Genomic DNA, 27239 nt, shown 5'->3' with positions numbered 1-27239 from the left:
TTGTAGGTCATAGAAAGACCTGGGGTTTCACTCTGAGTGAGATGGAGTCATCGCAGGGTTTTGAGGATCGCTCTGGCTGATATGTTGAGAACAGATCCTAGAGGGGCAAGCGGAAAAGCAAGGAGACCCCTACAATGATCCAGGCAAGAGATGATGCTAGCTTGGACCAGGGTGGTAGCAGTGAGGTGGTGAGAAATAGTCAAATTCTGGACACACACACACACACACACACACGCTTTTTTACTTTGGACACTTCTAAAGAAAAATAAAGTACTGGAACAACCCTATGGGCCCACACTACCACGTCCCCACCAACTCCCCTGCTATCAGCTCTTGCCCAACCCTGTTCACTCATACCCCTCCCACCACTCTCCTCTACCTTCCCTCAGTGGGTCTCATAATGTAGGCCTCAGACAATAGGCATAACCAGCAATAGAAATACAAATGATCGGGTCCATTGCGGCCCTACTGAGTCAGAAACTCTGGCCTTGAGGCACAGAAATCTGTTTTAATGAGTCCTCCAGGTGAAAATCATTGCCCTAGATTATTGTGAGTCAATCCCAACCTTCTTAGCATTTCATCTATAAACACTTTAGAAAGAATCTCTGAAAGTGGGGAGCGTGGGTGGCTCAGTTGGTTAAGCGACTGCCTTCGGCTCAGGTCATGATCCTGGAGTCCCGGGATCGAGTCCCGCATCGGGCTCCCTGCTCAGCAGGGAGTCTGCTTCTCCCTCTGACCCTCCTCCCTCTCATGCTCTCTGTCTCTCATTCTCTCTCTCTCAAATAAATAAAATCTTTAAAAAAAAAAAAAAGAATCTCTGAAAGATAAAGGCTCCTTTTAAAAAATGTAACCACAGGGCGCCTGGGTGGCTCAGTCCGTTAAGCGCCTGCCTTCAGCTCAGGTCAGTCCTGGGATAGAGTCCCACGTCAGGCTCCCTGCTCAGCGGGGAGCCTGCTTGTGTGTCTCTCTGTCTTGCTCTGTTAAATAAATAAATAAATATAAAAATCTTTTAAAAAATATTTAAAATAAAATAAAAATGTAACTACAATACCATTATCACATCTAAAAAAACTTAACCGTAATTCCTTAATATCACCAGTTATCTGCATATATTTTGAAGGTCAAACCAAAAGGATTTGTGGACAGACCTGATGTGGGATATGAGAGAAAGACAGGGTCCAAGGATGAGGCCAAGTCTTCCTCCTGGACAACGGGAAGGCTGGAGCCAGGCCGGGATGGAGCATCAGGAGCTCAGGGCAGACGGACGAGCCGGCTGTGCCCACGGGCGCCCCAGCGCAGACGGCGAGGGCAGAGCTGTGCCGGCCAGAAGTCCAGCCAGAGATACAAATGGGGTCCCCGGCAAACACAAGGTATTTAAAATCTGGAGATTGGAGGGGATCACCTGGGCAGTGAGTGTTGGAAACAGTGCATTCAAAAATCAGGGAGAATGAAAAGAAATGTCCAAAAGGATGTAAGGAAAACCAGAAACGTGTGGTGTCCTGGAGGTGGGAGAAGACAGTGTTTGAAGGAGCAGGAGGGGTCAGCGAGTTCAGATGCTGCTCTACGTTCCGTAAGATGAGGACAAAGTATCTGTCCTTCCAGTTAGGCGCTGGTGCCCAGAAAGGAGCAGTGTCCGTGCAGTTGAGGGGCAAGAAGCTGAATGGAGAGGGAGAAACAGAGACAGTGGGTAGAGACAATTCCTTGAGGAATTCTGTGCGTGTGCATGTCTGTGTGTATGTGTGGGGGGGTATATGTGTGCGCATGTGCGTATATGTGTGCATGTGCATGTGTGCATGTGTCTGTGCATGTGCGTGTATATGTGTATGTCTGTGTGTGCATGTATATGTGCATACATGTGTGTATAGGTATGTGTGCACGTGCATGTATGTCTGTGTATGTGCACGTATGTATGTGTGTGCATGTGCATATATGTGTGTGCACGTGCGTGTATATGTAAGTCTGCACGTGCGTGTATATGTGCACGCATGTGTGTATAGGTATGTGTGCACGTGCATGTATGTCTGCGCATGTGCATGCATGTATGTGTGCATGTGCATATATGTGTGTGTGCATGTGTGTATGTCTGTGTATGTCTGTGCGTGCATGTATATGTGTATGTGCATGTATATATGTGTGTGCATGTGCATATATGTGTGTGCGCGTGTGTCTGTGCATGTGTGTGTATCTGCGCGTGCATGTATATGTGCGTACATGTGTGTATATAAGTATGTGTGCACGTGCATGTATATGTCTGTATGTGCATGCATGCATGTGTGTGTGCGTGTGTCTGTGCATGTGCGTGTATGTGTATGTCTGTGTGTGTATGTGCGTGCATGTGTGTATATAGGTATGTGTGCACATGCATGTATATGTCTGTGTATGTGCATGTATGTATGTGTGTGTGCATGTGCGTATATGTCTGTGTATGTGCATGCATGCATGAATGTTTGTGTATGTGTGTGCATGAGTGTACGTGCATGTGTGTATGTCTGTATGTGTGTGCAGGTGTGTGTGTACATGCATGTGTGTATATGTGTGTACGAGCATGCGTATGTCTGTGCAAGTGTGTACATATGTATGTCTGTACATGCATATGTATATGCCTGTGCATGTGTGTGTACATGTGTGTGCATCTGCACCCACACGCATGTGCTGGTGGAAATGCTCTGGGACAGTAAAAACCGATGTAGTAGAGAGAGGGAGATGCTGGAGCGAGGCCCCGGAGAAGGTCAGTGGAATCCGATGTCTAAGTGGGGGCCACCCTCAAAAACAGTCCATCACGGTTAATAGGAGACAAAGGAGCACACAGCGGCCAGATGTGGGGGGGGGGGGGCCGCCGCGGCCAGTGTGCAGACGTTCCCTCCCAAATGCTTCAGGGCTTCAGTGTAGCGAGAAGCAAGTCCATCAGCTCAGAGTGAGGAGGAGGAGGAGGAGAAGCTGCAGAGCTTGTGAATAGCCCGTTGGGACAGTCACCGAAGGACCCACCTGGACTTAGGGATCATGAAGTAGCAATGACACCTATCAGCATGGTAGTGGGTCTCTGGAAACTTCCAGCTATGCAGAGGAGGGTTCAGGCGAGGAGGAGAGGCTCTCACCGGTGGTATCACCAATCGAGCAGGACCAAGCACGAGAGGGAGAAGGACCCACGGGGAAAGGCGCAAGGCGGAGCTGGTGGCTATGACCTGTGGATCTGAAGGGGAGGCACAGGGGCCAGCGCGGGACCATGGAAGCGTCAGGGACCACAATCCTAGCAGGGTCATAGATCACTGAACTGGAGAACTAAGGGCTGAGCTGAAAAGGTGGGGTTAGTAGGTGCAGAGTCGGTGTTTGACACAGATAGTGGGGGGACCAGGGCATGGCCGCGGGAGAGAGTGGCTGAGCCAGGGTGGAGGACACACTTCTTGTGGGGGAGGTCAGCAAGGGCTTCAGAAAGGTCACCATGACGACTGAAGGTACCAAGAATGAGGGCAAGCCTCAGCATCGGCGACACTGGCAGAAAACGAGGTAAAATCACCAGGTAATTCCAACACAGGGCAATGGGTGATGGGGTCCCCGATGTGTGTGGGCAAAGGGTTAACAGAGCCTGCAAGAGAACTGACCTCAGGTTAACATTCCAGTCCTGTTTCCCTGGTAACCTGATATAAGTTATCTATGTTACTAGACAGCCTGGCTTATGATTAAAAATAGTCCTGACTGGTAGAAGGCATCTGGGCTACGAGGAACCACAGGTGACCTATAATAACTATGACGGGGCCGTGGGGATACTCTTGGAATGTACGAGCCTGTCCTTTGAGGGGACCCTGGAAGCTCAGCCACCCAACACTGGATCCTGTGGGTGAACCCTGTCCTGGTTCGAGGACATGGCATGCACACCAGGTGAGTGGAATGGGCCTGGGGTCTCCTGAGGGCTGGGTGAACGTTCGGGAGACCGCCCCACACTGCCCTGCCAGCAAGCTGTGGCCCCCGTCCTAAACCCCCAGTGGGAACGTAACAGTCTGGAAGTTTGGATGAGCCGTGGAAGATCTCTGTTAGGCACCATACATTGAGATTCAAGTGCTTTTACGGAGGAGGGAAGGAATGTCTGGAGGTGGCAAAGAAGGGCCTAGGGGACACACATCCCCCCTTCCCCCGGGCCAGTGGGCCAAGGGAATGGAAGGGAAACAGCCGCCACTTAGGCCTGCCAGGGAGAGGGTGGCGTGCCCCAAAGCCAGGCAAACTCGGCCCGCCGTCCCGAGGCTGCCGGTGTTGTAAGGAGTAGGAGTCAGCCCTGTAGCCAGAGCATGCTCTGCTTCTTTTAAAACCCAGGCCACGCAGGCCATCTCCTGGTCCGCACACAGCCAGTCCAGATCAATAATCAAACCAACCACACGTTTCTTTCTTTCATAATATATTCCCCAGTAACACACCATAAGGAAATCCCAGTGAAGCCCAGCCCACATGTCACAAAAATAAGTAGGTCAATTTCACAATGCAGACCGCCCAAGACTGAGGTACCATTTGTGGCTGCGTTCTTGTGCATGATTTTAAACCATCTCCTTGTATTTCAGGTTCTCAAGAGGATAGCATCAGCCAGATCAAGGTCAGCATCTCCTTCATGAGCTCAGGTCAGACTGGTTTATGGCTGTTCCTTCCAGAGTTATCAGTTTAGAGCTAAAGCCGCTCTTCCGAAAGACAATGGTTTTTCTCCAGGCGGGGCGGGTGGAGGCACGGGAGGGTTGCTAAGCAAAATGCAAATCAAAACATCAGTCTAACTGAAGCTTGTGAGCCCTGATGAAAGCCAACTGGGCAGACGCAAGGCAGCCCCAAGAAGAAACTTTCCTATACTCCCCACTGCTTCTCTCTCTCACCAAAAAAAGTCCAGGCCACACAAAAGAGCGAGCGGGGGGAGTGGGGCAGGGGCGGGCACTCAGAAACACAGTACCTAAGCAAATGCGCTGCATCCCACCAAGGCTGTGCGAGCTTGTGCAAACCGACCAGAGAGAATAAAGGGGAAATGTATCATCTCCTGCAGCCACAGCTGAAAAAACATCTGTGCAGTGGGGTGGGCCCTCCCTGGCCCTCCCCACTCCCCTCCCTGCACCGAGGTCCGCTGTGGCTGTGACCGGAGGAGGAGGAGGCCGGCTCCTGGGACAAGAGGGCTGCAGTGCAGGGCTGGACACTGAGCCTCTACCGCGGAGTCTTTTGGCTCACGCTGAGCATGCTTCTGACGGAGCCGGGGGACAGGGGCAGCAGGGCGCCACACCGGGAGGAGAGCCAGCGTGAAACGCAACCGTACCTGTTCCTCTACAAATATGTGCATGTTCACTGTACACGTGGGGGCGGATCCTGCAGACCCGCTCCCTGGGGGCAGTGTTCCCGGCCTGACCACAGATCTCATTCCTGGGCCTCCAGTCTCTCCCGCGCCCCTCCAGGCTCTCCTCCTGGAGCGAGTCCCGAAGCGTCACTTCCTCATACAGCAAGCCCTTCAGTTTGCTTCTTATGACTAACAAATTAGGTCCACGGGCCTGGCCTGGCGCTGGAGGTTCTACTTACAGCTCCTTTCCCACTTTCCTCTCTAACTGACCAGCCAAACCAGCTCCTCGGGACATCCCTCTCTCTTCTTCCTTCCTCAGTTATCCGTCCAACTGAACAGCCCCTCCCAGCCCTGCTACAACCCCTCCTCAGAGCCTCCCCCTTGCAGAGAAGCCCTATTTGCATGCGTGTGTGTGCACGTGTGCACACACACACACACACCCTTAGAAGCCATGTAGCGTGATCCACATATATCTTCTTGTGCTACGTGAGATGCCCAGTGGGTGCTGAAAGGAAAGGGAAAGTCACACCCTGTCCTGCTTCAACTCCATCCCTCAACAAGGATTCCAGATGTGCACCTCTGTGCCGGGGCTTGCTCTGAGCCCCCAGGAGAACGGCAGCGAGGCAGGAACACGCCCAGAAGAAGGAGTATCGCTTCAGGAAGGAGGTGTGATCCGCTCGGTGGTGCTGGAGGGAGGACAGACCTCTGCGGGGTCCAGCAAGGTGGAAGTCATGGGGACCTTGACAAAGGGCTTCAGAGGAGCGGCAAGTGCCTAAGCCTGGCCGAAGCGTGTCACGGGAGGATGGGAGGAGAGCGGAGACAGCACGCGTGCACCAGCCTGTCATGCACGTGAATGGAGAAAGGAGGTGAGGGGCTGGGGCCGGGAGGTTTCTTAACAGGAGATCCAACTGTCTGTTGGTTTCATGGTGGGAATCACCCAGCTAGGAAGGAAAGGGGGAAAGAGTGGGAGCACAGTCTTTAAAGATGGGGGTGGGGGGGACATGGGTGGAAAAGGTGGATGCAGAGGAGCATGGGGGTCATCGCTGTAACAGAGGGAAGGTGGCGAGAGCGCCAGCACAGGGCAAACAGGTCAGGTGGTGGGGCTCGTGAAAGTTCTCCTTTTAATTCCTTCTCTTTTCTCAGGGCAATAGGAAGCAAAACATTAGCTGAGAGGGTCAAGGTGTTGAAGGCTTGAGAAGGTGTGAAAGGGCCATCCTGGAGAGCGGAGGAGCAACCAGAGGAGGAAAATGCTGCGAGCCTAGAGACTATGGACCAGCACCAAAACCCCAAAACCCTTCGTGAAGTTGCCAGAAGTCAGCGTGGTGCTGTTTCCCTCCAGCCACACGTGGCAACACGGGCGCATGCGTGGGGCGGAGGGGCCGTGGCCTCATCTGGGGCTGGGGGGCTGCCTGGCACGCACCAAGCAGAGAGTGTGTGCAGGCTGGGGGCGCACTGTAAGCCAGAGAAGGATGGGGGACAGGGTGTGCGGGCAGTGACGGTGGCCGGGAGGTTGCAGGGCTGCAGAGCTGTCTGGGTCGGGCGTGAGGGAGGGAGCAGGTAGTGAAGGGTGCCCGAAGCTGACCTTGCAGGGTGGCGTAATAACTGGTGACGAGAAGGTCTAGCGGGGTGAAGTGAGGGGAAAGCAGGGCTTGGCAATGAGACCGTGAGGGCAGAGCAAGGCCAGCGGAGCAGGTGGGTCATGCTGATGGCCAGGAGCTCAGCTAGGATGGGGACAGGAGTTGTGGTGGAAGAGAACCCAGGGAGCCAGGAGCCCAGCTCCTCTATGAACGGAGAGCATGGCCGGGAGGAAGGGAGATCTCAGTAAGGAGAAGTGTGCGTCCCGAGGAGTGGTCCTTCTCTGGGAGGAGGAGGAACCCTGCCCCAGGTGGCTGTGAGCAGCGGGATGCCTGCCTCACCCCCAGCAATGCTCCGTTTGGGGGAGTGCGCGCAGGTGAAGGCGGGGTTCAGAGAGCCTGCTGAGTGAGGGACTTGTTGAGGTCAAGACACAGTTCCAGGAAGCTGAGGTAAGACTTCATCCATCTACCAAAAGCCAATTCCTACTCTATATTTTAATCCAGAATCCAGAAAACAGGCTATAATTCACTTCTCAGGCTTCTTTGATTTTTAAAAAACTGTCGTTGCTGCTATTTAGTGGGAAAACTAGCATTAAGATGTGATTAGAACGCCCGTGTGCCACTCACTCGTGTTAGATGCACCACAAAGATGCAGAGCTGCAACCCGGCTGGATGTGAGCTCGGGCCCACAGGGCACACAGGCCCAGGAAGATGAAGGAAGTTCAACTCTGAGCAGACACATGAGTGTGCCTTGTTATTCACAAGTACTATTTGGGGGTATCTTTTGTGACTAGTTTGGCCTCTTCCTCCATATGTGTCTATTAATTAAACAGGCCTGCTTACTCGCAGAGGCCCCACACAATCTCAGGGGAAGATATTCACAGCATTTTTACAAAAGGGCAGAAGAAACCTTCTCAGATCATTGATTTGGGAACTGCCTCCTCTGATTTACCAACCAGCCAGAGGCTTTCTGTACCTGGAATTAGCTCCAGCCTTGGAAACAGAAAAGTCTGTGGCTGGGTCAGAACGTGGCCTTAGAATCTGAATCACCTCACAGCGGCGATTCCCCAAATGCACCCCAAGAGACCCTGGTGTACCCTAAGATGTGATGTGTGTGTTGATGTGCTGTGAACAGAAGGTCAAACATACTTGGGATCCCTGGGCTAGTTGACCAGCCGTATTTACCACACAGCCTGAGCGGCACATCTCCAAGGAGGGGGGCGGGGTGCCAGGTCCAGACTCCCCCAGTCATTTACCTGTGAAATCCTTTTGTTCAGCAGCCTCTCTCTGGGGAAGTGCTCCTTTACAGAATGAACACTTTGCTGCTTCTGATGCCGGCTCCACACTCCTTCCTGGGGGCCTATTTTGTCCTCCCCAACTCTGGCCTTTTTGAATGGGATGCCATACTTACCACCTGCCCCACATTCCGGCAGTGGTGGCCCCCTCCTACTCTCTACCATTCCTGGTCCTGCCACAGTGTTGCTCATGCCTCAAGCACCTGAGCCCTGCCCTGATGTTCCCAGCACTGAGCCTGGCTTGGACCTGAGCAGGTGTGTCCCCTACAGGACAAGTCCAATCTGGGCTTATCTGGAGGCCTGTGGGGCTGCCCTGGGGGCCAGGGCATGAAAGAACCAAATGTCTCCTGGGAAAGGGGTCAAGGCCTAAGGGGAGAGACAGGTGGGACGGCGGGGGGGGGGGGGGGGGGGGGGGGGAAGGAGCGGGGGGGCATACTGGGTGGAATGCAGTGTCTGTTGTCTGTCCTGGGGCCTCCACACCTGAGTCCCAGGAAGGAGATGGAAAGAAAAATGGAGAACAGAACCAGCACAGCTTACTGCCCGAAGCAGAGTGGGAGGTGCTGGCCCTGTGGCTCGGGTCATTTGTAGTTTTCCTCTTGAGAATGACTTAGATATCCTTTGCTATCTTTTCTGGTGAACTATTTGTCCTTTTTTGTGATCTATAGGCGCTCTTTTATATCCAACGATTGTCAGTCTTTGACCCTTTTATATGTTGCAAACGGTTATACGCAGTTTCTTTCCAGGCTGTTGCTCGTTTTTAAACTACCTTTATGGTGTCTTTTGATATCCTGGAGTTTTACATATTTATGTAGTCCAATCTATCAGTCTGACACTGAGTGGAGGCTGAGCAGGGGGTCCAAGGTGCCACCAAGGCTGTTTCCAGATCCCGCACTGGTCATGTGGGTGTGTTCACTTTGGGAAAACTCACGGAGCTGTACATTTAGGATTTGTTCATTGTTCTATACTATGTTACACTTTAATAAAGAAATATTTCTTAAATCTGTCAGATGTCTTTATCTTTCTGACTTCTGAGTTTTATGCTTTGTCTAGAAAGGCTTTCTACACCATAAAACTGTGAAAGCTTCTCCTATATGTTCTTCTAGTATTTTAAAAGTTGGGGCTCTTTATAGTTCACCTTAAAGGCCTCTGTGATTTGCTTTAATATATGATATAATGTAGGGCTCTAACTTAATTAGCATCCCCATGGGCTTAACAGAACCAAGAACCCCATAAAGGTAAACCATCAACTATGTTACGAGATAACATTGCTTATGGTAAAAATGACCTTAATTGGCCAATTGCCTCTGGACAGGAAAGAGACAGACATGAATTATACCTGCTGATGAGGACACCAGGCTTGGGGCTTGGGTGAAGCCTGGAATCTGTACTTCTGGGGGTTATATAAGAGATACTGGTTCCAGGGTGCCTGGGGGGCTCAGTCGGTTAAGCGTCTGCCTTCAGCTCAGGTCATGATCCCAGGGTCTGGGATGGAGCCCCGTGTTGGGTTCCCTGCTCAGCAGGGAGTCTGCTTCTCCCTCCCCCTGCTCTTGTGCTCACTCTCTCTCTCTCCCCTCAAATAAATACAATCTTTTTTTAAAAAAAGAGAAATATGATTTCTAACAGGGCACAAGGCTTTAAGCTGGGGGGAGAAGCTAGTTACCAGCCAGATGGCTGTGCAAACAGTCACCTGCAAAAACTCCTGCAAAGACCACACTCACTCCCCTGGACATGGACAGCCAGCACCGTCCTGGGGGCAAGCTGAGGTTTCTGCCCTCCTCCTTTCAGACTAGACAATCCAAGGGGAACCCGGTCTGAACCTCTGGCTGAGTAAAGGAAGAGCCCCACCCGGCACAGCATTGGTCAATTGTACCAACACCATTTGCTGAATATCCACCTTTTCCCTGATTAAATCATCACCATTATAATAAACTAAATTAATCCACTTACATAAGTCTGTTCTGAGCCCTCTCTTCTAATCTACTGATTTTTGTCTATTATACGATTTTTTTTTTTAAGATTTTATTTATTTTTTTGACAGAACACAATGTGGGGGAGGCAGGCAGAGAGAGAGGGAGAAGCAGACTCCCCGCGGAGCAGGGAGCCCGGTGTGGGGCTCAATCCCGATCCCAAGACCCTGGAATCTTAACCTGAGCCGAAGGCAGACGCTTAACCGACTGAACATCCCAGGCGCCCCTCTATTATACCATCCTTACGGCTTTATAGTATGCTTTACTATCTGGTAGATCAAGTTCATCTTCACTGATGTTTTTCAAAATCCTCCTGGCTATTTTTGCCATTCCTTCATCATTCCGCAGTGTTTCTGGAGCTGCTCCTCACAACAGGCAGGGCTGAGAAGACAGTACTGAACAAGACAGAAACGCCCCTTGTCGTAGTTTCCTGGGGCTGCCGGGACCAAGTATCACAAACTGGGGCACTTAAAATAACCACAATTTATGCTCTCACAGTTCTGGAGGCTAGAATTCCAGACTCAGGTGTCAGCAGGGCCATGCTCCCTCTGAAGGCTCTAGAGAAGGATCCTTCCTTGGCTCTTCCAGCTTCTGGGGGCCCCAGGAGTCCTTGGCTGATGGCCACACCGGCCTCTGTCTTCGCATAGCCATCTTCCCTCTGTGTGTGTCTGTTTCTGTGTCTTCTCTTTTTATAAGGACACTAAGTCCTACTGGATTAAGGACCCACCCTACTCCCATATGACTTCACCTTAGTTTACAACTTAATTACGGCTGCAAAGACCTGATTTCCATATAAAGTCACATTCAGTTATGGTGGTTAGGACTCAGACAGATCTTTTTGGGGGATGCAACCCGCAACATCCTGCTCCCACAGAGCCTGCACTCCCGAGGTCAACAACGTTACACGGTACACAGGCAAGCAAACAACGAAGGTGCTTTTGGTCATCAGTGCTATGAAGACAAGAAAGCAGGTGACGGAACAGAGACAACGGGGGTGTGGGGAGTGTGGATGCCATGGGCCAGTTCAGCTGGCGTGGCCAGGAAAGTTTCGCCCAAATCATCCAGATACCCCGAATGAGGAGGACACAGCGAGGCCGAGGTCTGGGGGGAGAGCACTGGGGACAGAAGGCAGTAAGTACAAAGCTGCTGAGGCAGGAGCCAGTCAGGACTGCTCAAATGGAGTGAGCTCAGGAAATGGTGAGAGAGGAGAAGGAGCCAGGGCAGAGGTCACAGGTGGTGCAGGCTTGAGCAGGTCCCTGCATGGGGGCTGGGGAAACCCTGGGAGTGGTGGCGGGGACATGAGTTAGGTGACAGCCGCCAGTCCAAGTGCAGGAGGGCCTGGTTGGAGGAGCACCGTACTTATGCAGCAGTGGGGGTGAGAGGGGGGAGGGGAGGCAGAGCTGGTGGCATCCAGATCCTTGTGGAGGTAGAGAGGTCTGGACTTGCTGGGGGATTGGGTGGAGTGGAGGAAAACAGTAGGACCAGGATGACTCAGACATTTTTGTCCTGAGCCTCTGCCCCACCCATATGGGGCTGCCATTTAAGCGTGCGGGGAGTCCCACATATACTTTAGTCAGCCCCTTATGTTTTCTCTCAAACTCCTATTAGAATTTAATTGGATTTTACTCATAGATACTTGCATTTATAGATTACTTGGAGAAGAACATCTTTACAATGTCAATGTTCCTATCAAAGAACACAGTATACCTTTCCAATTATTTGGTGCTTTAGTAAAGTTTTATAGCTTTCTTCTTTTAGGCCGTGCATATTTTATTATGTTTATTCTCGGAAATTGTTGTTATTGGGAGAGGAATCTTTGCTTTCCTATGTGAGACTCTAATTCCTAATTGACTCAAGATAGTATATTGGAAAGCCATCAATTTTTATCTGCTGAGCCTGAAAAGCAGCCAGCTTATTAATTCACTAAGTCTCACGAACCTCCACATACCTATCACCCAACTCCGAGTTACCAACATTTTCCCAGTCTCATTTTACCTATTCCCTCCCCTCCCGTGTGTGCGCGCACGTGTCCATCCATCTGCCTCCCGAAGTATTGCCAAACAGATCCCAGATACGATATCATTTCACTGACAGGTACTTCAGGATCTGTCTCCTGAATCTTCCAAGTGCACAATCTTGTCCTCTGCACCCAAAAGACTTGAGGGTGCGCAGGAGGCGAGCACACAGAGGCCACAAAACTGAGGCCCCTCCTACAAGGCCCAGCAGAAAGCTGGTGAGCAAACTAAAGTCACAAAGTTCAGCCTCTAAACTCACAACTTTTCTTACAGGATCACTCCCCCGGTCTTGGATCTGGGTCTATTTTCTCTTTTAAGACAAAATTCTAGTAAGCTCTCAGCAACCTAAATTTCCTAACAGCGAACTGAACCAGAACCCTAACGCGGAGAGCGCCGAAGTCAGGCGGAGAGTGCCGAAGTCAGACACACACACGAAAGCCCCCCAGGTCTGGAGACATTCATCCGCAGGCCATGGCATTTCATTACAATTCCTCCCTTCATGTGTGTGCTCTTATTGTAATGCACCCCTATGTTGCGGGGGGGGGGGGGACGCGCGTAAGCTGCAAGCACCAGTTCCAGAGTTGGATTAAAATTCTATCACCGCCATACAAGTTAGAAGAAGGCCTTTCTGGTCTCTTTCTCCAAGGCAGCCTAGACCCCACAGGGTGCCTTTCTGTGAATTACAAAAAAGTGCCCCCTCTAGACAGGTAAGCTTGGAAAGCAGGGAAAGTGGTGGAGGAAACGGGGCTTAGTACCCGCCCTCTCTATCCGGCTGGTCCGCGGCCCCTCCCCTCCCGAGGCACAGGCCCCTCCCCTCTGGCCCGCGGCCCCTCCCCTCTGGCCCGCGGCCCCTCCCCTCACCCCTCCTGGTGGTCTGGGTAAAAGAGAAGCGGATACCACTATGATGGACCTTATCGCAAGGGCTTGGTTCAGGCCTGGGCTGGTGGCAAGTTATTTCTAGCCCAAGTTTTCCAATATTCTTTTTTTATCTACACCATTTACATAAAAACAAGCCCATTATTGAAGCAGGCCATGACGCGAGTGTCACAGTTCCGTTGGGTCAGAGCACTTGGACTGCCACATCGGACCGCCTTCTATCACTCCTCCTGCCAGCAGGATCGGGCTTGGCTCCACCTGGAGGGAAGCAGAAGCTGCAGAAAGCTGTCTCCTCAGCTTACGGAGTTTTTTCCAACATACAGGATTTATCAGCCACGGATAAGATTTGAGGCGATGTTAGGTTCACACAACAGAGTCAGTAAAGCTGCTGAAACAAGACCACACATTCCCAGACACACAAACTCCCCACTCCAGAGCAGGCTGTTAAAAAGCAAAGTTATGTTTATGACGAAAGGTAGGATTTTCAGAATGTTAATAGATGCTAATAAGAACCAACTAAAGGAGCTACTACTTTAGCACATTTTATGATATTTTAATAAACACCTTACTTTGTGTCCCTAATTGCAGCTAAATTGTTATTGCCTTTTAAAATTTTTCTCTGCCAGTTATAGGAAAGGGGCAGAACCAAGGAGAGAGAATCTCATGCCTTAATTAATTCATAAGTCTCTAATAAAAAAAATGTATAGCATTAGATTCTCAGCTCAGACTTAGATCTGAACCATCTTAGATTTTACCTTGCCAGATCACTTTCCTAAGATTCAAATTTCTGGGTAGCTTATTATTTTAACTAGGTGTGTAAAGTAAGGGTATTGCTTATTTGCTTATGCTTAGTGTTTAATTTTTTTTTTTTTTTTTTTTTTAAGACACATGGAATTCCAGAGAAGGAAAGGCAATGCAGCTTGTCATTCATTGGTTTTCAGATGTGGACTCTGAGGCCGGAGAGGTTAGTTCCCTCAGATAAGGACAGATAAGGACTAGCATAAGGAGCCAGGGTGGGAATTCAGGTCTTCTCTCTCCTACCAGCAGGCTGCAGAGGAAACAGGTGAAGGGTTTAGTGGAGGTCTCACTGGAACATTCTAGGGTGAGACCTGAGGCAAGGGATGTAATTTGCTTTTTCTGAGTAGAGATTACCACCATCAATCAGTAATATAGTGAATACAAGTTGAATACAAAAAGGCGGCTGGTCAGCAGAGATAAGCAACTGTACATCATACCCTCCTTAAATCTGGCCATTTTCCTAGATCTTGATGCGTGTCCAGACCATCCCAGTTCTATGCTGGGTCTGAGCATCACTGTGACCACCCTGCCCTCTCCCCCACCTCCTCAAATCCCACATCAATTTCAAAACTAGGAATGCTCTGGTGGCCTAAGTTCCGCTTTGTGAGACCTCACAATGCTCTAAAGGACAAAGGTTCCTCTTCATTTCATTTCTTTTTTTTTTTTTTAAGATTTTATTTATTTATTTGAGAGAGGGCGAAGCCATCACAGAGGCAGAGGGAGAAGCAGACTTGTCACTGAGCAGGGAGCCCAATGAGGGGCTCGATCCCAGGACCCTGAGATCATGACCTGAGCCGAAGGCAGATGCTTAACGACTGAGCCACCCGGGTGCCCCCCCCCCTTCATTTCTTGATCACCTGCTTTGCCCTGAGCATCGCCGCAGACCTTGTCAAAGAGCAGAAGCGGCAGAAGATAAGGCCTGTTCTTGGGTAGTGGGTGCAGAGCACAGCAGCTTGTGGTCAGGCTGGACAGGGGCTCCGAGAGGTCAGGGAGGGGGCATCCATCAGGCCCGGTCTCCAAGAAGGGAGGAGGTGGGGCAGGAATGCACAGAGATGCAGGAACAGAATTAACTACTAGCTTCCACGATATTACAGAAGGCTCTCCCGGAGAGTCCCTGATCCTCAAAACACTGCCATAAAATTAAGTTCAGACTTTCAGATTCGTCCTTTGGAACTGCTCCCAAGAATTGGGTCACCAGGAGGAACTGCCCTGCCTGCGCTCCTTAGCTAATATGCTCCAAGTGAATCCTCCCGCTGCAGTCATTTTCTGAACCAGGAAGCACTGCAAGCAAATGGCAACCCTCCAGCTTCATAAGCCCTGAGTGCGGACTGCCACTCCCCCAGGACCCGGCCAGATGCATCCAGCTTTCCTGCACAGGCCCTCTGCTAAGCACCAGGCCCAGACAGATGCGCAGTGCCCACCTTGGGTGCAAAACACAGTTCTGTCCACCCAGCTGGCTGAGCACTGCCCCCACCCCCAACAAGAACAAGCAAACTTAGGACAGGAAGATGCATGCCCTCACTCAGGCATCTCTCCCCACCCACGACTGAGATCTTCGGGCAGACCCCAGTCCAACATGTTATCTGTGTGACACACCTCACACTCAGAAGCATGTCCTTGGGGAGCCTGGTGGCTCATTGCTGTCTCTACGCTAAGAAACCTAGCACTTTCTTCAGAGCTTTGAGTCCTAATCAGGCTCTGTTCTAGGTGCTGCGGACATCCACTTGGAAGGATACTACCCAGGGCAAGCCTCAGCTCTGCTGGAACGCAGGACCGAAGCCCACACGTTGCTCTTGAAGATGTCCCCTTCGTGTTGTCACACACACTGCTCAGAAAGTGGGCAAATGCTTTCCCAAGCCTGAACGCTCCTCTGGACACAAGCATCCGATGAAAATCCAGTCCCCACAGGAATGTTCGACATACTTAACTCTCACTAGGACCCCTGATCTTCACTGACTGATGACACACGTGTTTTGAAACCCAAAATAAGCACAGAGACAACAGGACACACCTAGTCTTTTTCATACACACACTGAACTTTCTTTTTTTTTTTTAAAGATTTTATTTATTTATTTGAGAGAGAGAGCATGAGCAGGGGGAGAAGCAGAGACAGAGAAGCGAGCTCCCGACTGAGCAGGGAGCCAGATGTGGGGCTCGATCCCAGGACCCTGGAATCATGACCTGAGCCAAAGGCAGACGCTTAACTGCCTGAGCCACCCGGGCGCCCCTGAACATTCCTTTTTTCTAGGGATGAGATTTTATTAAACGTACTGTTCTCTAGAGTCTCTGGGCCTTGTTCAAATCATGACTCCACCACTAATTAGAGGTAGAACCTCACGTAAATGCTTATGCTTCTCTGTGCCTTGCTTTCTCCAAGTGTAAAATGGAATCATAATTAATACCTGCCTTGGTGTGTGGGTTAAATAAATCAATACATGTAAACCACTTAGGACAGTGCCTGGCACATGGTAAGTGCTCCATAAATGTTAGCCATTATTTTTCCATAAATGTTAGCTATTATTATCAAGTTGGACCAAGGTTTATTTAGTTAGCTAAAAATTCAATGAACATCCTCAAAGCAAAATGAGCTCATGCTATATGAATATATCCTGAAGTAAATTTCTATCCATTTAATACTGGATCAAGGACATGCATATTCCTTTTTTTTAAGATTTATTTATTTATTTGAGAGCGAGCATGTGCACACATGTGCACGTGAGCGTGTGGGGGAGGAGGGGCAAAGGGAAAGAATCTCAAGCAGACTCCCCACTGAGCACAGAGCCGGAAGGGGCTCGATCTTAGGACCCATGAGATCATGACCTGAGCTGAAACCAAGAAATCATGACCTGAGCTGAAACCAAGAGTCTGACACTTAACCGACTGAGCCACCAGGTGCCGGAAGGACATGTGTATTTCTCCAGGTTTTCATTAAATCATCCTCAAGAATGACTTACAGGTACATAACAGTACCCCAAACCTCCTTCCAGCATTCCTTGAACACAATTAGAAAGTGCCCATAACTGGGCTGTTTTACATTGGCCTTGAAGGTGGACCCCGGCCTGCCCACTGAGAGCCCCTCATCTACCAGCGCCCAGACGAATCCACCAGTGTCCGCACAACATCCAGCAGTGTGTGGAAGACAGAAGCGCCGTCCTGTCTATGGCCACACCGCCCTGACTGCGCCCATCTCGTCAGAAGCACCATCCATTGCAAATGCGGCCGCGAGATGCTTGGGCAGCCCTGGGGGCTTGGCTTTCAGGCCTTCAGCTTGGTCCGCTGCAGACACCCCCGCAAAAGGCATCCGATTTTCAGACTGAGGCCGCTGGCGACCACACCACTCGGCCCGCCTGGAAATGTTCTCTCTCATTTGCTCTCTTTCTCTCTCAAATAAAATATAAAAAAATCTTTAAAAAACACAGGAACAGGTAACACAGAATTGAAATATATTGACAGATACCAATGCTGAGTGACAGGTACAGGGGATTTGTTTTTCCTTCTACTTTTGTACATTTGAAATGTTCACACTTAAAGGTTATGGGAAAGGTTTTTGAGCCACAGAGCCCCAAAAAGGAGCCTGGCAAAATATGACATCAGACTCCTACTGGCGAGGTACACAAACGACAGGTAGAAGTACATACTAAACCAGTTTGCGTTTCCGTGACTATCATGCTGAGCATACCACCAAGTAGGAAGAAGGACCCAGCCACAAGCCGTGGAGGCCCACACGTGGGGGCTGCCCCAGTGTCCCCAAGTCAGCAGCCTGGAGCCCCCCCCTCCCCCGGCCCTCCCTGTCTTGCAGTCTCCACCCAGGACAGCTGATCCCCTGGCCACTCAACAGATCCTCTCAAGTGCCCTTAAGCAGGTCAAACTGTAAGGCACTGACTAATTCTGGGCCGTAAAGCCAGGGGAGAGTGAGCAAGGCAACAGTTTAGCAGAAGCCTTGCTTGGCTCTGTGGCCATTTCAGCAATTCAAAGCAGGATACTGTGACCTCCATATAAACACAGCAGCTGGGAAAGCCCAGGCCCGGTGTTTACACAGAAACTTTCCCCCCAGAAGCTCAGCGTCATTTAGGGACACTCACTAATTAAGTTAATTAAGTCTCCCAGGCCTCCTTCCCACCCCCACCCCCGCGGCCGCAGCTCCCTGTTCAACAGCAAGCGTGGCTGGGGGCAAGAGGCAGGGTCGCACTCGCTCACAAACACCCGGGCAAACACACAGGCGCTCGCAGGCCACCCTTCCTGGGGGCTGTTTGGAGAAGGCTGAACTTTGGAGTATCCGTGTGTGTTCTGAAAATGAAATCCACAAACAACAGGCGCACTTCCCTTCCCTTGGTCCACACTAGGTCTAAAAGAGACAAAAGGAAAGGCAGCAAGGACTTTTCGTCCAGATGTGCCAGTAAGAGAAGCTCTGCGTGCTAACTGGCTGGCGGACCACGGGGAACTGTTCCATGCTATGGCTTTCCACCTGTACTTGAGAAACCTCCTACCTTCCAATCAGGCACCGAGAAAACGTAGGCCAACACGTTTGGCTTTCCTGCTTCCGAATCCCTGTTCCCACGGATCTACTCTGAAGACAGACTCTCAACCTAATTCTTGTAGAAGCAGGAATTTAGAAGTAGTCCCTCGGCAACCTTCCTGCTGGCAGGCTCGACGGCCAGGTGTGGAGACCGGGGTGCAGAGTCACTGCGGAACGAACAGCAGGACTGGGCCCAGCCAGACCAGCAAAGGATCATCAGCTTTTCCTAAATGCACAGCCCAGCTCAAGGCCCTGACTGTCTCTGAGCACTGCCTGGAAACAAGAAGCAATTTTTGTGAGTCCCTGCGGGTGGTGAGAGGCTTTCAAGTGTGGATCCTTGTGGGGTAATCTGGGCCTTTGAAGAGCTGTGCTTGCAGCCTGCTGTGGGGCACACGAGCTCTCCCGCTGTTCTCCCTAAAAGCAGAGGCATGCATCTGCCTCCGGACAAGCAGAGGAACGCTCACTGGCTGGGGAGAAACCACCACCCACATGGCAATAAACCATCCACTTAAGTCTCCCTGGCCTCTGGTTCCTCCCCGTTCCTCCCGGGGGAGACCCAGCACAGGAAACCACAGCTTAAGCGAGAGGAAGCTGCCCCCAGGCTTGAACCTCTTGGAAAGGGTGAGTGGTCAGGATTCCAACCGCGGCTATGCCGGCTTCCACAGATGTCTGGTCCCAGGCAAAAGCAGGCATTGAAACCTTCCGGGGAAAAAAATGAAAGTACGCTTCTCCTTGTCAAGGAAAGGAAAGCAAAGAAGCCAGCCCTTTGAAACACAGACGGGAATTTCAAATTCAGAACCATTCTATCAAATTGTGGCGCGTTTCGGATACTTGAAAAGCCCGAAACAACAACTTTCTAGTAACAGAAGGCTTTGATAATCCTCCTCTGGACCAGCAATAGCACCAAGCGCTACAGCTGCTTTTAAAAAATAGTTTCACTTAAGAAAAACAGACTTTAAAAATTAAGTATTCGGCCTAAGTTCTACTTAAAAATGAATGCTCGGTTAAGTGACAAATGTGGGCTGCACATGAGTTGAAGACAAGCCAATTCCTTCCATTACACCCTCTGTACTAGAATCCAGTGGACTGTAGTCACCAAAGTAATATACATGCATCACAGCCCAAACTGAATTTCCAAATGGAAAATACGCATTATATTATTTTCATTAATCATTTTAAAGTCTTCACTTTAAAAAGTGAAGGAACTCTTAAATGTGCATGAACCTTGCCTAACGTTGCCGTAATCCAAGTGACGGACGTTTTAATCTCTTTGATGAAGGAGTATTTTTGTACCGTGAAATGAATCTCTTGGCTCTGATAAATGTGGTATGAAGTAGACCTCTAAAAGGAATGGAAATTTCTGTGGTTTTCTTTCAAGACCTTAGCAAATGACCAAACTTGGATTTTTCGGGACAGAGCACAAACTGGAATAATCTGATAATAATTTAATCAACGACTGCAGGCACACTATGGTACTAACAATGCTGGAGACACTGTTTCAGTAACCAAGCGACTGAAAACAAGCCCGACAACTATATGCTAATGAAACGATTAGGGAAACCGAAATAGAAGAGATGATTCTTCCAAGAGGCATATCCTAACTGAAGAATCCATGCATACAAATATGGGAGTGGGGGGGGCAAAAAGACTAGAGATGTTTATAAAGTGTTGTGGAAGTGAGTGCCCTGGTCATCCAGAACCTAAAGGACAGTGACCTTCCTCTGTGCTTTGTTTAGGACGAACAAGGTAAGATGGTATAGCAGGACACCAGCTGGAAGCCTACTCTCCAGCGTTCAAGTTTAAAGTTCTAACAGTCCTACTTGGTTTTGCTCACTTTGGCCTTCCCCATGAAGTGAGCCACAGAACAAGGGACAGGGTGATTGGCTGGTGATACCAGGACGCCACGTGTTGTATGACATTATAAAAACAGCCGCACTGGGCGCCTGGGTGGCTCAGTTGGTTAAGCGACTGCCTTCGGCTCAGGTCATGATCCTGGAGTCCCGGGATCGAGTCCCGCATCGGGCTCCCTGCTCGGCGGGGAGTCTGCTTCTCCCTCTGACCCCCCCCCTCTCATGTGCTCTCTCTCATTCTCTCTCTTAAATAAATAAATAAAATCTTTAAAAGAAACAAAACAAAAAAAACAGCTGCACACTCAATGGGTTAAGCACCTGGCTCTTGGTTTCAGCTCAGGTCATGATCTCAGGGTGTGAGATCAGCAAGGAGTCGCCTTGAGATTCTCTCTCTCTCCCTCTGCCCCTCCCCAACTCTCAAATAAATCTTTAAAAGCAGCAGCTTTTAGGATTCAGGTAGGACTCAGGTAGAGGTGTGTCCCCTTGGGTCAGGCAAGTTTCATAGCCTCTTCAGGCCCCAGTTTATTCATCTATAATATATGGCGTTAACAGTAGCTCCTTTGCAGAACTGTGAAAGTTAAATGAGATCACCACTAACGTCCTTGGCACAAGGCCAGTCTCAACACTTCCTGAAGCACGGACGTGAAATGCACTGGCGTGGCATCTACAAATACATCCAGCATAAAGGTAGAGTCACCAGGTGGTACGTTTGCTTACAAGTTCTGCACTTCGCAAAACTGATGCTTCTCGGCCAAGTATCTACGTGGGGTCAATACAGGTTCCATCAGAGGTTTCTCCGGGGTCTGTGTTCCCGTGTTTGTGTCCCCTATCCCCTCGGGAACAGAAGCTAGCCAACACAAACCAACGGGCAATCACTGGTTTCATCAACAGGTGCAAAAGAAAACGAGCGTCAGGCACGGGGTCGGGGCGGCTCCTAGGTCAATCCCCTGGGATCGCGGTGGACCTGTCACGTGTCCCGGCGGGGCGCGGGGGCACAGAAGGCCACACCGGCTCTCCAAGAGCGCAACCACCGGGCGGGCGCGGCGAGGGCAGACCCCCAGGAGGTGCCGCGGGCCGCCGCGCCCTGGGCCCGGCCTGCGGGGCACTCTGGCGTCCCCGGGGTCCCCTCATTCAAACCGGCCGCCCGCACCCCGCGCGCGACCCCCACGCCCCGGCTGTCTCGGCGCCGCCCGGGACTGGTCACCTCGGGGAAGGGAGGTGCCCCTTCCTCGAAGTCTGGGCACGGCCGGGCGTCGTCTCTCCCCCGGGGCGGGAGACCGGGGGAGCGCGCTCCCAGCCCCGGGTCCGCGGCGCGGTCGCACTCACCGAGCGTGGCCACCGTGCCGGCCTCGAAGAGCAGGCAGTCCCCGCGGCCGCGCGCCTCCAGCAGGACGCTCCACTCCCCCGAGGCGTCCAGCCGCCCGAGCAGCCGCAGCCCTTTGCTCAGCGCCATGGGCGCCGGGGCGCGTCGGGCCCGAGGGCGCGCAGCCCGTCTCCGCTCCCCGCGCGCCCGCCAAGCGCCAGGAGTTTCGCTTTGGGCCGGGGCTCCGCGCCGCGCGCAGGCTCCTCCCCGGCCTCCTCCGCGCCTTCCCCCGCCCCCGCCCCCCGCCCCCGCGTCCCGCGCGCGAAGGCGCCGCGCTCCCCCCGGCGGCGAGGCCGCTGCGGCCGGGCGGGCCTGGCCTCGGCGCCCCGCGCCCCCGGGGCTGTGCTCGGGGGGCTGATCCCGGGCCCCCGGCCGCAGGGGAAGTCCTCCCTGCGGCGGGCGGCTGCCGAGGGGGAAGATTCCACACATTCCTGGGCGCGCAGGACGACGCGGCCGCGGGTGCCCCACTGAGCCTGGAAACGCTGCAGGATCGCCCGGCCTTATAAGGGCGGCGCGGCCCGGGCCCGCGGCGCTGCGAGGCGGGGGTCCGCGGCCTGCCCTCCCCGGTCCCAGCCCGGGCGGTGCACGACCCTGGGCCAGTCACTTCAACGCTCTGTGCCTCAGTTGCCCTGCGGGTGAAGCGGGTTTAAGGTTGCGCTGAGGATTCCAGTTAACTCCCAGAGGGGCTTAGTGAGTGCCTGGCGAGTGGCAAGGGTTCAATAAATGTAGCCTTCACCAGCTTTCTATAGGTGAGGATACTGTGCTCCGCTTCCACACCAGGGAGCATTTGAGGGGATCAAAGGCGTGTTGTCTCAGAGAAAACGGAGACTGTGACTTCCAGGTGGGCCCCTTATGTGACCTTGACTTCTCTGAGCCAGCTTTCCTGACCTGTCAGACGGCGGCAGTACTCGTCCGACCCGCTCACGCTTGCCGGATGGGCGCTGAGTCAGAGGTCAGGGCTGAAAGCTCGGGAGGTAACAAGCAGGGCAGCTGTGAAGGGCTGGTGGGTGCAGAGCGAGGGGTCTCCTCCCTCTCCCTGCAGCCCCTCCTCCCACTCTGGGGTATCATCCTTGACTTCGGGGCAGACACTGCCATCAGCCAGCTTGTACTCAGGGCGTGTGGACTTCAGCACAAATCCGTGCATCATTCATTGGCTTATGCTGCCCCTCCGCGGGTGCCCTCGCAGCTAAGTGAAGGGAGGCAGGGCCCCTCACCGCACTGGGTTCTAGCCAGATGCCAGGACTCATCTGCAGGGTAGGGGAGAAGGGAGACGGCTTACCCAGAATGGCTCCTTGGGTGGGTCTGGAGGTTTTGTTCCTTTCTCCTGTCATGGGCGTGTATGCACAGCCCCAGAGACCTCCACCAGGCTCCCAAACCACCAGGGCATCTCTCACCACAACCTGCTCACATTGAAGACTGTGGGTCGGGCTCTTTGTCTCCGAAGCACGTTCCAGAAGGAGCAGAGTCCCCAGTGCCAAGCAGGACACTGTGGTGCCCTTGCAGACATTCAGGAATGACAGAAAATGACCAGATATTCAGTCCTCTGTGGACAGCCTCCCAGGTGATGAATTGGGAAATAAACAACTGGCAGAGATTCAAATCATTCCTCAGCCTTCTGTCCTGTTGATCACAAATTTAGTTATGAAATGTGGATATCCCAAGTATGACGCTCATAAGCTGTCCACAGTTTCTTCCTCTGTGAAATGGAGCTTTACCCATGAAATGATACAAAGTAGCCTCTGGCCCTCTTTTAAACTTGAAGCTCACTTCTTCCAGGAAGCCCTCCTAGAATGATGAGGTCCCAGGAAATAGCGTTTATATGTACTCAGATTCACAGATGTACAGTTCAGCTCTCATTTGCTCATGCGTTGCTTGAGACATGTTTTTATATTCTTTTCTCTTAGCTCTGTTTCACAAATTAGGGATAAGATCTCAGGGAGGACCTAGTCCTTTAAAGTTTTAACTCTCCCCCTCTTTTGTGCCTTCTCTAGCATCACATAATTTGAAGCTCTGCATCGTGGCATGCTGTACGTACTGTAGAAACTTTCCTACGGTGAAGACCAGCACTTGAGCTTTACCGTTTATAGAATCTAAGACACAATCAACTGGAAGACGAAGCACGATTTCAGGTGCCGCTGAGAAACAGTGCTGCCCGCTCACCTATGTAACTGAATTGTTGGCTATGACCTGATTTCAGCAACGGTACGGTGTGCATCTTAGACTCAGTGAACTGTAGTGGTTGCCCCCTTATCTCTGACAAGTGGCTGAATGAGCCAGGAGCCTGCTGGGTTTTCAGGTCGCTGCCCTCTGGTTTGGAGTGAACCGTCCACATGGGTGGCTGACGAAGCAGCAGCCTTACGTGCACACTGCCTTGATGGGCCAAGGGCCCCCCGCTCCCCCCGCCGGACACGGGCACAGTTAGCAGATGGAGAAAGTAGCAGAGCTTGAGACATTCAAGAAAAAGCTCAGCTCTGATGCCTAACGGGCAAGTGGAACCTGGGGAGGCAAGGGAACTCATCTGAGTGGGGAAAGTCTGGGCATATTCTGCTCCTGAGCTGTAGGCTCCTGGAGGGCCCATGATTGGAAGGGGAGGAGGTGAGGAAGGAATCTCCTCTAGAGATGAGAAGGAAGGCCAGGCTCTTCAGAGGGAGGGATAGGACGGTGGGAGGCAGGGTCGAGAAGGAGGGTAGGAAGCATCATCCTTCCAAAGGCCTGGCCCCGGCTGAACCCCCAAAAAGCCAGGAAGGGGGTGGGAATGGGAACCCTTTTCCCAAGGGCGGGAAAAGCCCAGAACATTTGCTGTGGCATAGTTGTCTCTAAAAGGTGTGTCCCAAGTCCCCTGGGCTTGAGGAGATAATGGGATCCTAGAGCTAGGGACAACCTCAGCTGATCCTCTCTCGGTTCTTTGCCAAAGGAGGAGAATGTCTCAATTCTGTCAGCAATGTCTTAAAAATATATCCAGGGTCTGACCACTGTTAGCCTCCCATGAACTCAGGTTTGGTTGCCTGTGACACAGACTCTGCGCTGGTGGGGTTTGCGAGCAGGACCTGGTGTACTGGGGAGGGCTCTCAGGCCCTATGCCAAGGGAAGGGAGAATGAAGTTGAGCTGCCATGCAGACCTCACCGACCCCTCAGGACCTCCAGAGAGGGGTGGCCCCTGGAGGTGTCCTGAATGCATCGACCAGTGTTTGCCTTCAAGATGGGTATAACCTTGCGCCCGGGGGCTCCCTTGGGCCAGGAGCAGCATTCCAGCACTCGGAGAATAAGTGCCTCCCTCTACCACATCACCCCTGCCCCTCCTGGCCCAAGATCACGAGCCTGGCCCCCAATTAGCAGCCACACTCCCAGAAGCCCATGTCCACTGTGATCCAGGACCCTGCCCTCCGGGGCCATCAGCTTCTGTTTTGTTCAGCCAACACATAACCTACCTCTCTCTGCTCTTCCTCAAATGCGCCAGGGGCCCCTGCTCAGGCCTTTGCCCTTAGAATGCTGCACCCCTACACATCCCTGTGGCTGGTTCTCTCACTCTCTCAGATCTGTTAAAAACTGTCCTCTTCATGAGGCCTTTCTGAGCGTCCCTACCTAAATGTCCCCCACCCACCTAACCCGCCGTCATGCGCTGAATTGTGTCACTCCAAATTCACATTCAGCATGTGACTGTGTTTGGAGACGGGCCCTTTAAAGAGGCGATTCAGCTAAAATGAGGTCACATGGGTGGACCCTAATCCAATCTGTGTCCCTATAAAAAGAGATTAGGACACGGACCTGCACAGAGGGAAGACCAAGCGAAGCCACAGGGAGAAGACGCAGACTTGCCAACACTGATCTCCGACTTTCGGCCTCAGGAACCTTGAGAAATAAACTTCTGTTGTTTAAGCGCACCGTCTGTGGAACTTTGTTCGAGTGGCCGAGCCAACGAATACACTCTCATGAGATAAGTCTTCTTCCCTGCTCAAATTTTCTCCTTAGCACGCGTCCCTCTCTAAGAAACCGTTTGTTTATTTACTTACTTGTGTCTGTCACCCTCCTCCCACTGTGTCATAAGCTCGCCGAGCAGGGATGCTTTCGTCCGATTTGTTCCAGGCATGTCCCGGTCCGAGAACGGTGCCTGATTCCTCGTGGGAGCCAGAGAAGCCAGTCCAGTGAAGAAATGAATCCTTAGTACCCTGTCGTCCTGTGAGGGCGGGGGATTCGCAGCTCGGTGGTCGTCCATTGCAGTGATTCTTACCCCGGCTGATGAATTTAGTGAACAAATATTTTCTGAGCACCTACTGTGCGCCAAGGATTGTTCTATACACTGGGGAAACCGCCACAGCACACAAAGCAAAGTCCCTGTCACAGAGGGGACATCAGACAAACAAAATGCATAACATGCTAGGTGGTGATAGTGTTGCAGAGGACAGGAGTGTGCTGGGGGGGGCAGTTTTAAACGGGGGTCAGTGGGGGCCTCGTTGAGAAGTGACGTCAGAGTTAGGGACTGATGTCATCCAGGGAATGAGCCCCGCGGTGTCTCAGGAAGGGCGTTTCTGGTGCCAGGAACAGCCAGTGCAAACCCCTGAGGAGGGAGTGCCTGGACGGGGGAGGGGGAGGGGACGTGGGCCCCGGTGACCCTGAGAGGTGGGAGCAGAGCAGTGACATGCTCAGGTACGGTTTTCATCAGACCATCCCAGGGTCTGGAATGTTGAAACCTGAGTGCAGGGCAGAGGGAGGGAGAGCAGGGAGCAGAGAGGGAGGCCACTGCTGGTGGTGCCCCGAGGAGGGTGGGAGCAGGGTGGAGAGAAACGGTCCTATCCTGCGTAGGCTTTTGAAGGGTGAGCCAATGGGTTTTGGTGTTAGAGCAGATAAGAATATGCGGGAAAAGACAGGAGTTTGGACAACCCCACGCTTTTGGCCAGAGCAAGATGGCATTGCCTTCAGATGGGGGCAGCGGAGGGAGGTGGCTGGGCCATGTGACTTTGGGATGGCCTATTGCAAGTGCAGGCGGAGGTGTCGCGTGGGCGCTAGGTCACGCAAGCCTGTTGTCCGTGGGCGCGGGCTGGGCGGGGATGTAAATATGGAGGCTATGGGCATCCCGATGGCATTTAAAGCCTGGGGCCTGGATGAGTCCGCCAGAGGCTGGGAGCTGGCCTGTGCCACTGAGTGGGGGGACGCCCGTGAGGTGGGAGGACAGCCGGCCGTGATAGGGTCCTGGAGTCCAAGGGAAGGAAGCGTCTCAAAGAGCAGATGGCAGAGGCTGCAACGGGTCCGGCAGGACGAAGACTGGTCCTTGGGGTCCAGCCAGGTGCAGGTCACTGCCGCCGCGATGGAAGCACTTGCAGAAGATGGGTGGGGATCCAGTGGTTCTTCTTTACATCTCGATTCTTCCTGCTTTACCCTCTGTGTGCCTGAGGATCGAGTTATCGACTTCAGAGGACTAAAAGCACACAGGAAACTTGGGGAGGCAGTGACTCTGAACCCCCTTAGCTTCCCCAGCGAAACCCTCCAGGCTCCTGTGACCGCTCCCCATACCTCCTGGTCTCCATCACTCTCGTCACACTCATTGCTTTCTTGGGCTGGCTTCCAGGTTCCCCACTGCTGAAAGCCTGGTGAACACTCCAGACACACTTCTCTGGCGAGGCTCTGGTTGGCATGGAGCATAATTAAGGGGATGACGGGACTCTGCTGAGTGTGGTCCCTGTGGCGTCATCCGCAG

At 52.2% G+C, this 27239-nt stretch overlaps 1 protein-coding gene across 1 annotated transcript in view; it reads right to left on the bottom strand.

Moving 5' to 3' along the window:
• Positions 1-21721, bottom strand: part of LOC118001977 (synaptojanin-2-like) — a 96227-nt gene extending 74506 nt beyond the window's left edge. Inside the window, exon 1 of the mRNA XM_034992195.1 lies at positions 21511-21721. Coding sequence (XP_034848086.1) covers positions 21511-21637 — 127 coding nt within the window. The 5' untranslated portion in view covers positions 21638-21721. The remainder of the gene's footprint in view (positions 1-21510) is intronic.
• Positions 21722-27239: the final 5518 nt, after the last annotated feature.

Source organism: Mirounga leonina, unplaced genomic scaffold (genome assembly GCF_011800145.1).
Source record: "Mirounga leonina isolate KUSES-001 unplaced genomic scaffold, KU_Mleo_1.0 Mir_55, whole genome shotgun sequence".
NCBI lineage: Eukaryota > Metazoa > Chordata > Mammalia > Carnivora > Phocidae > Mirounga > Mirounga leonina.
Note: the sequence above shows the minus strand (reverse complement) of the source record. Positions and strands in the feature narration are given on the sequence as shown.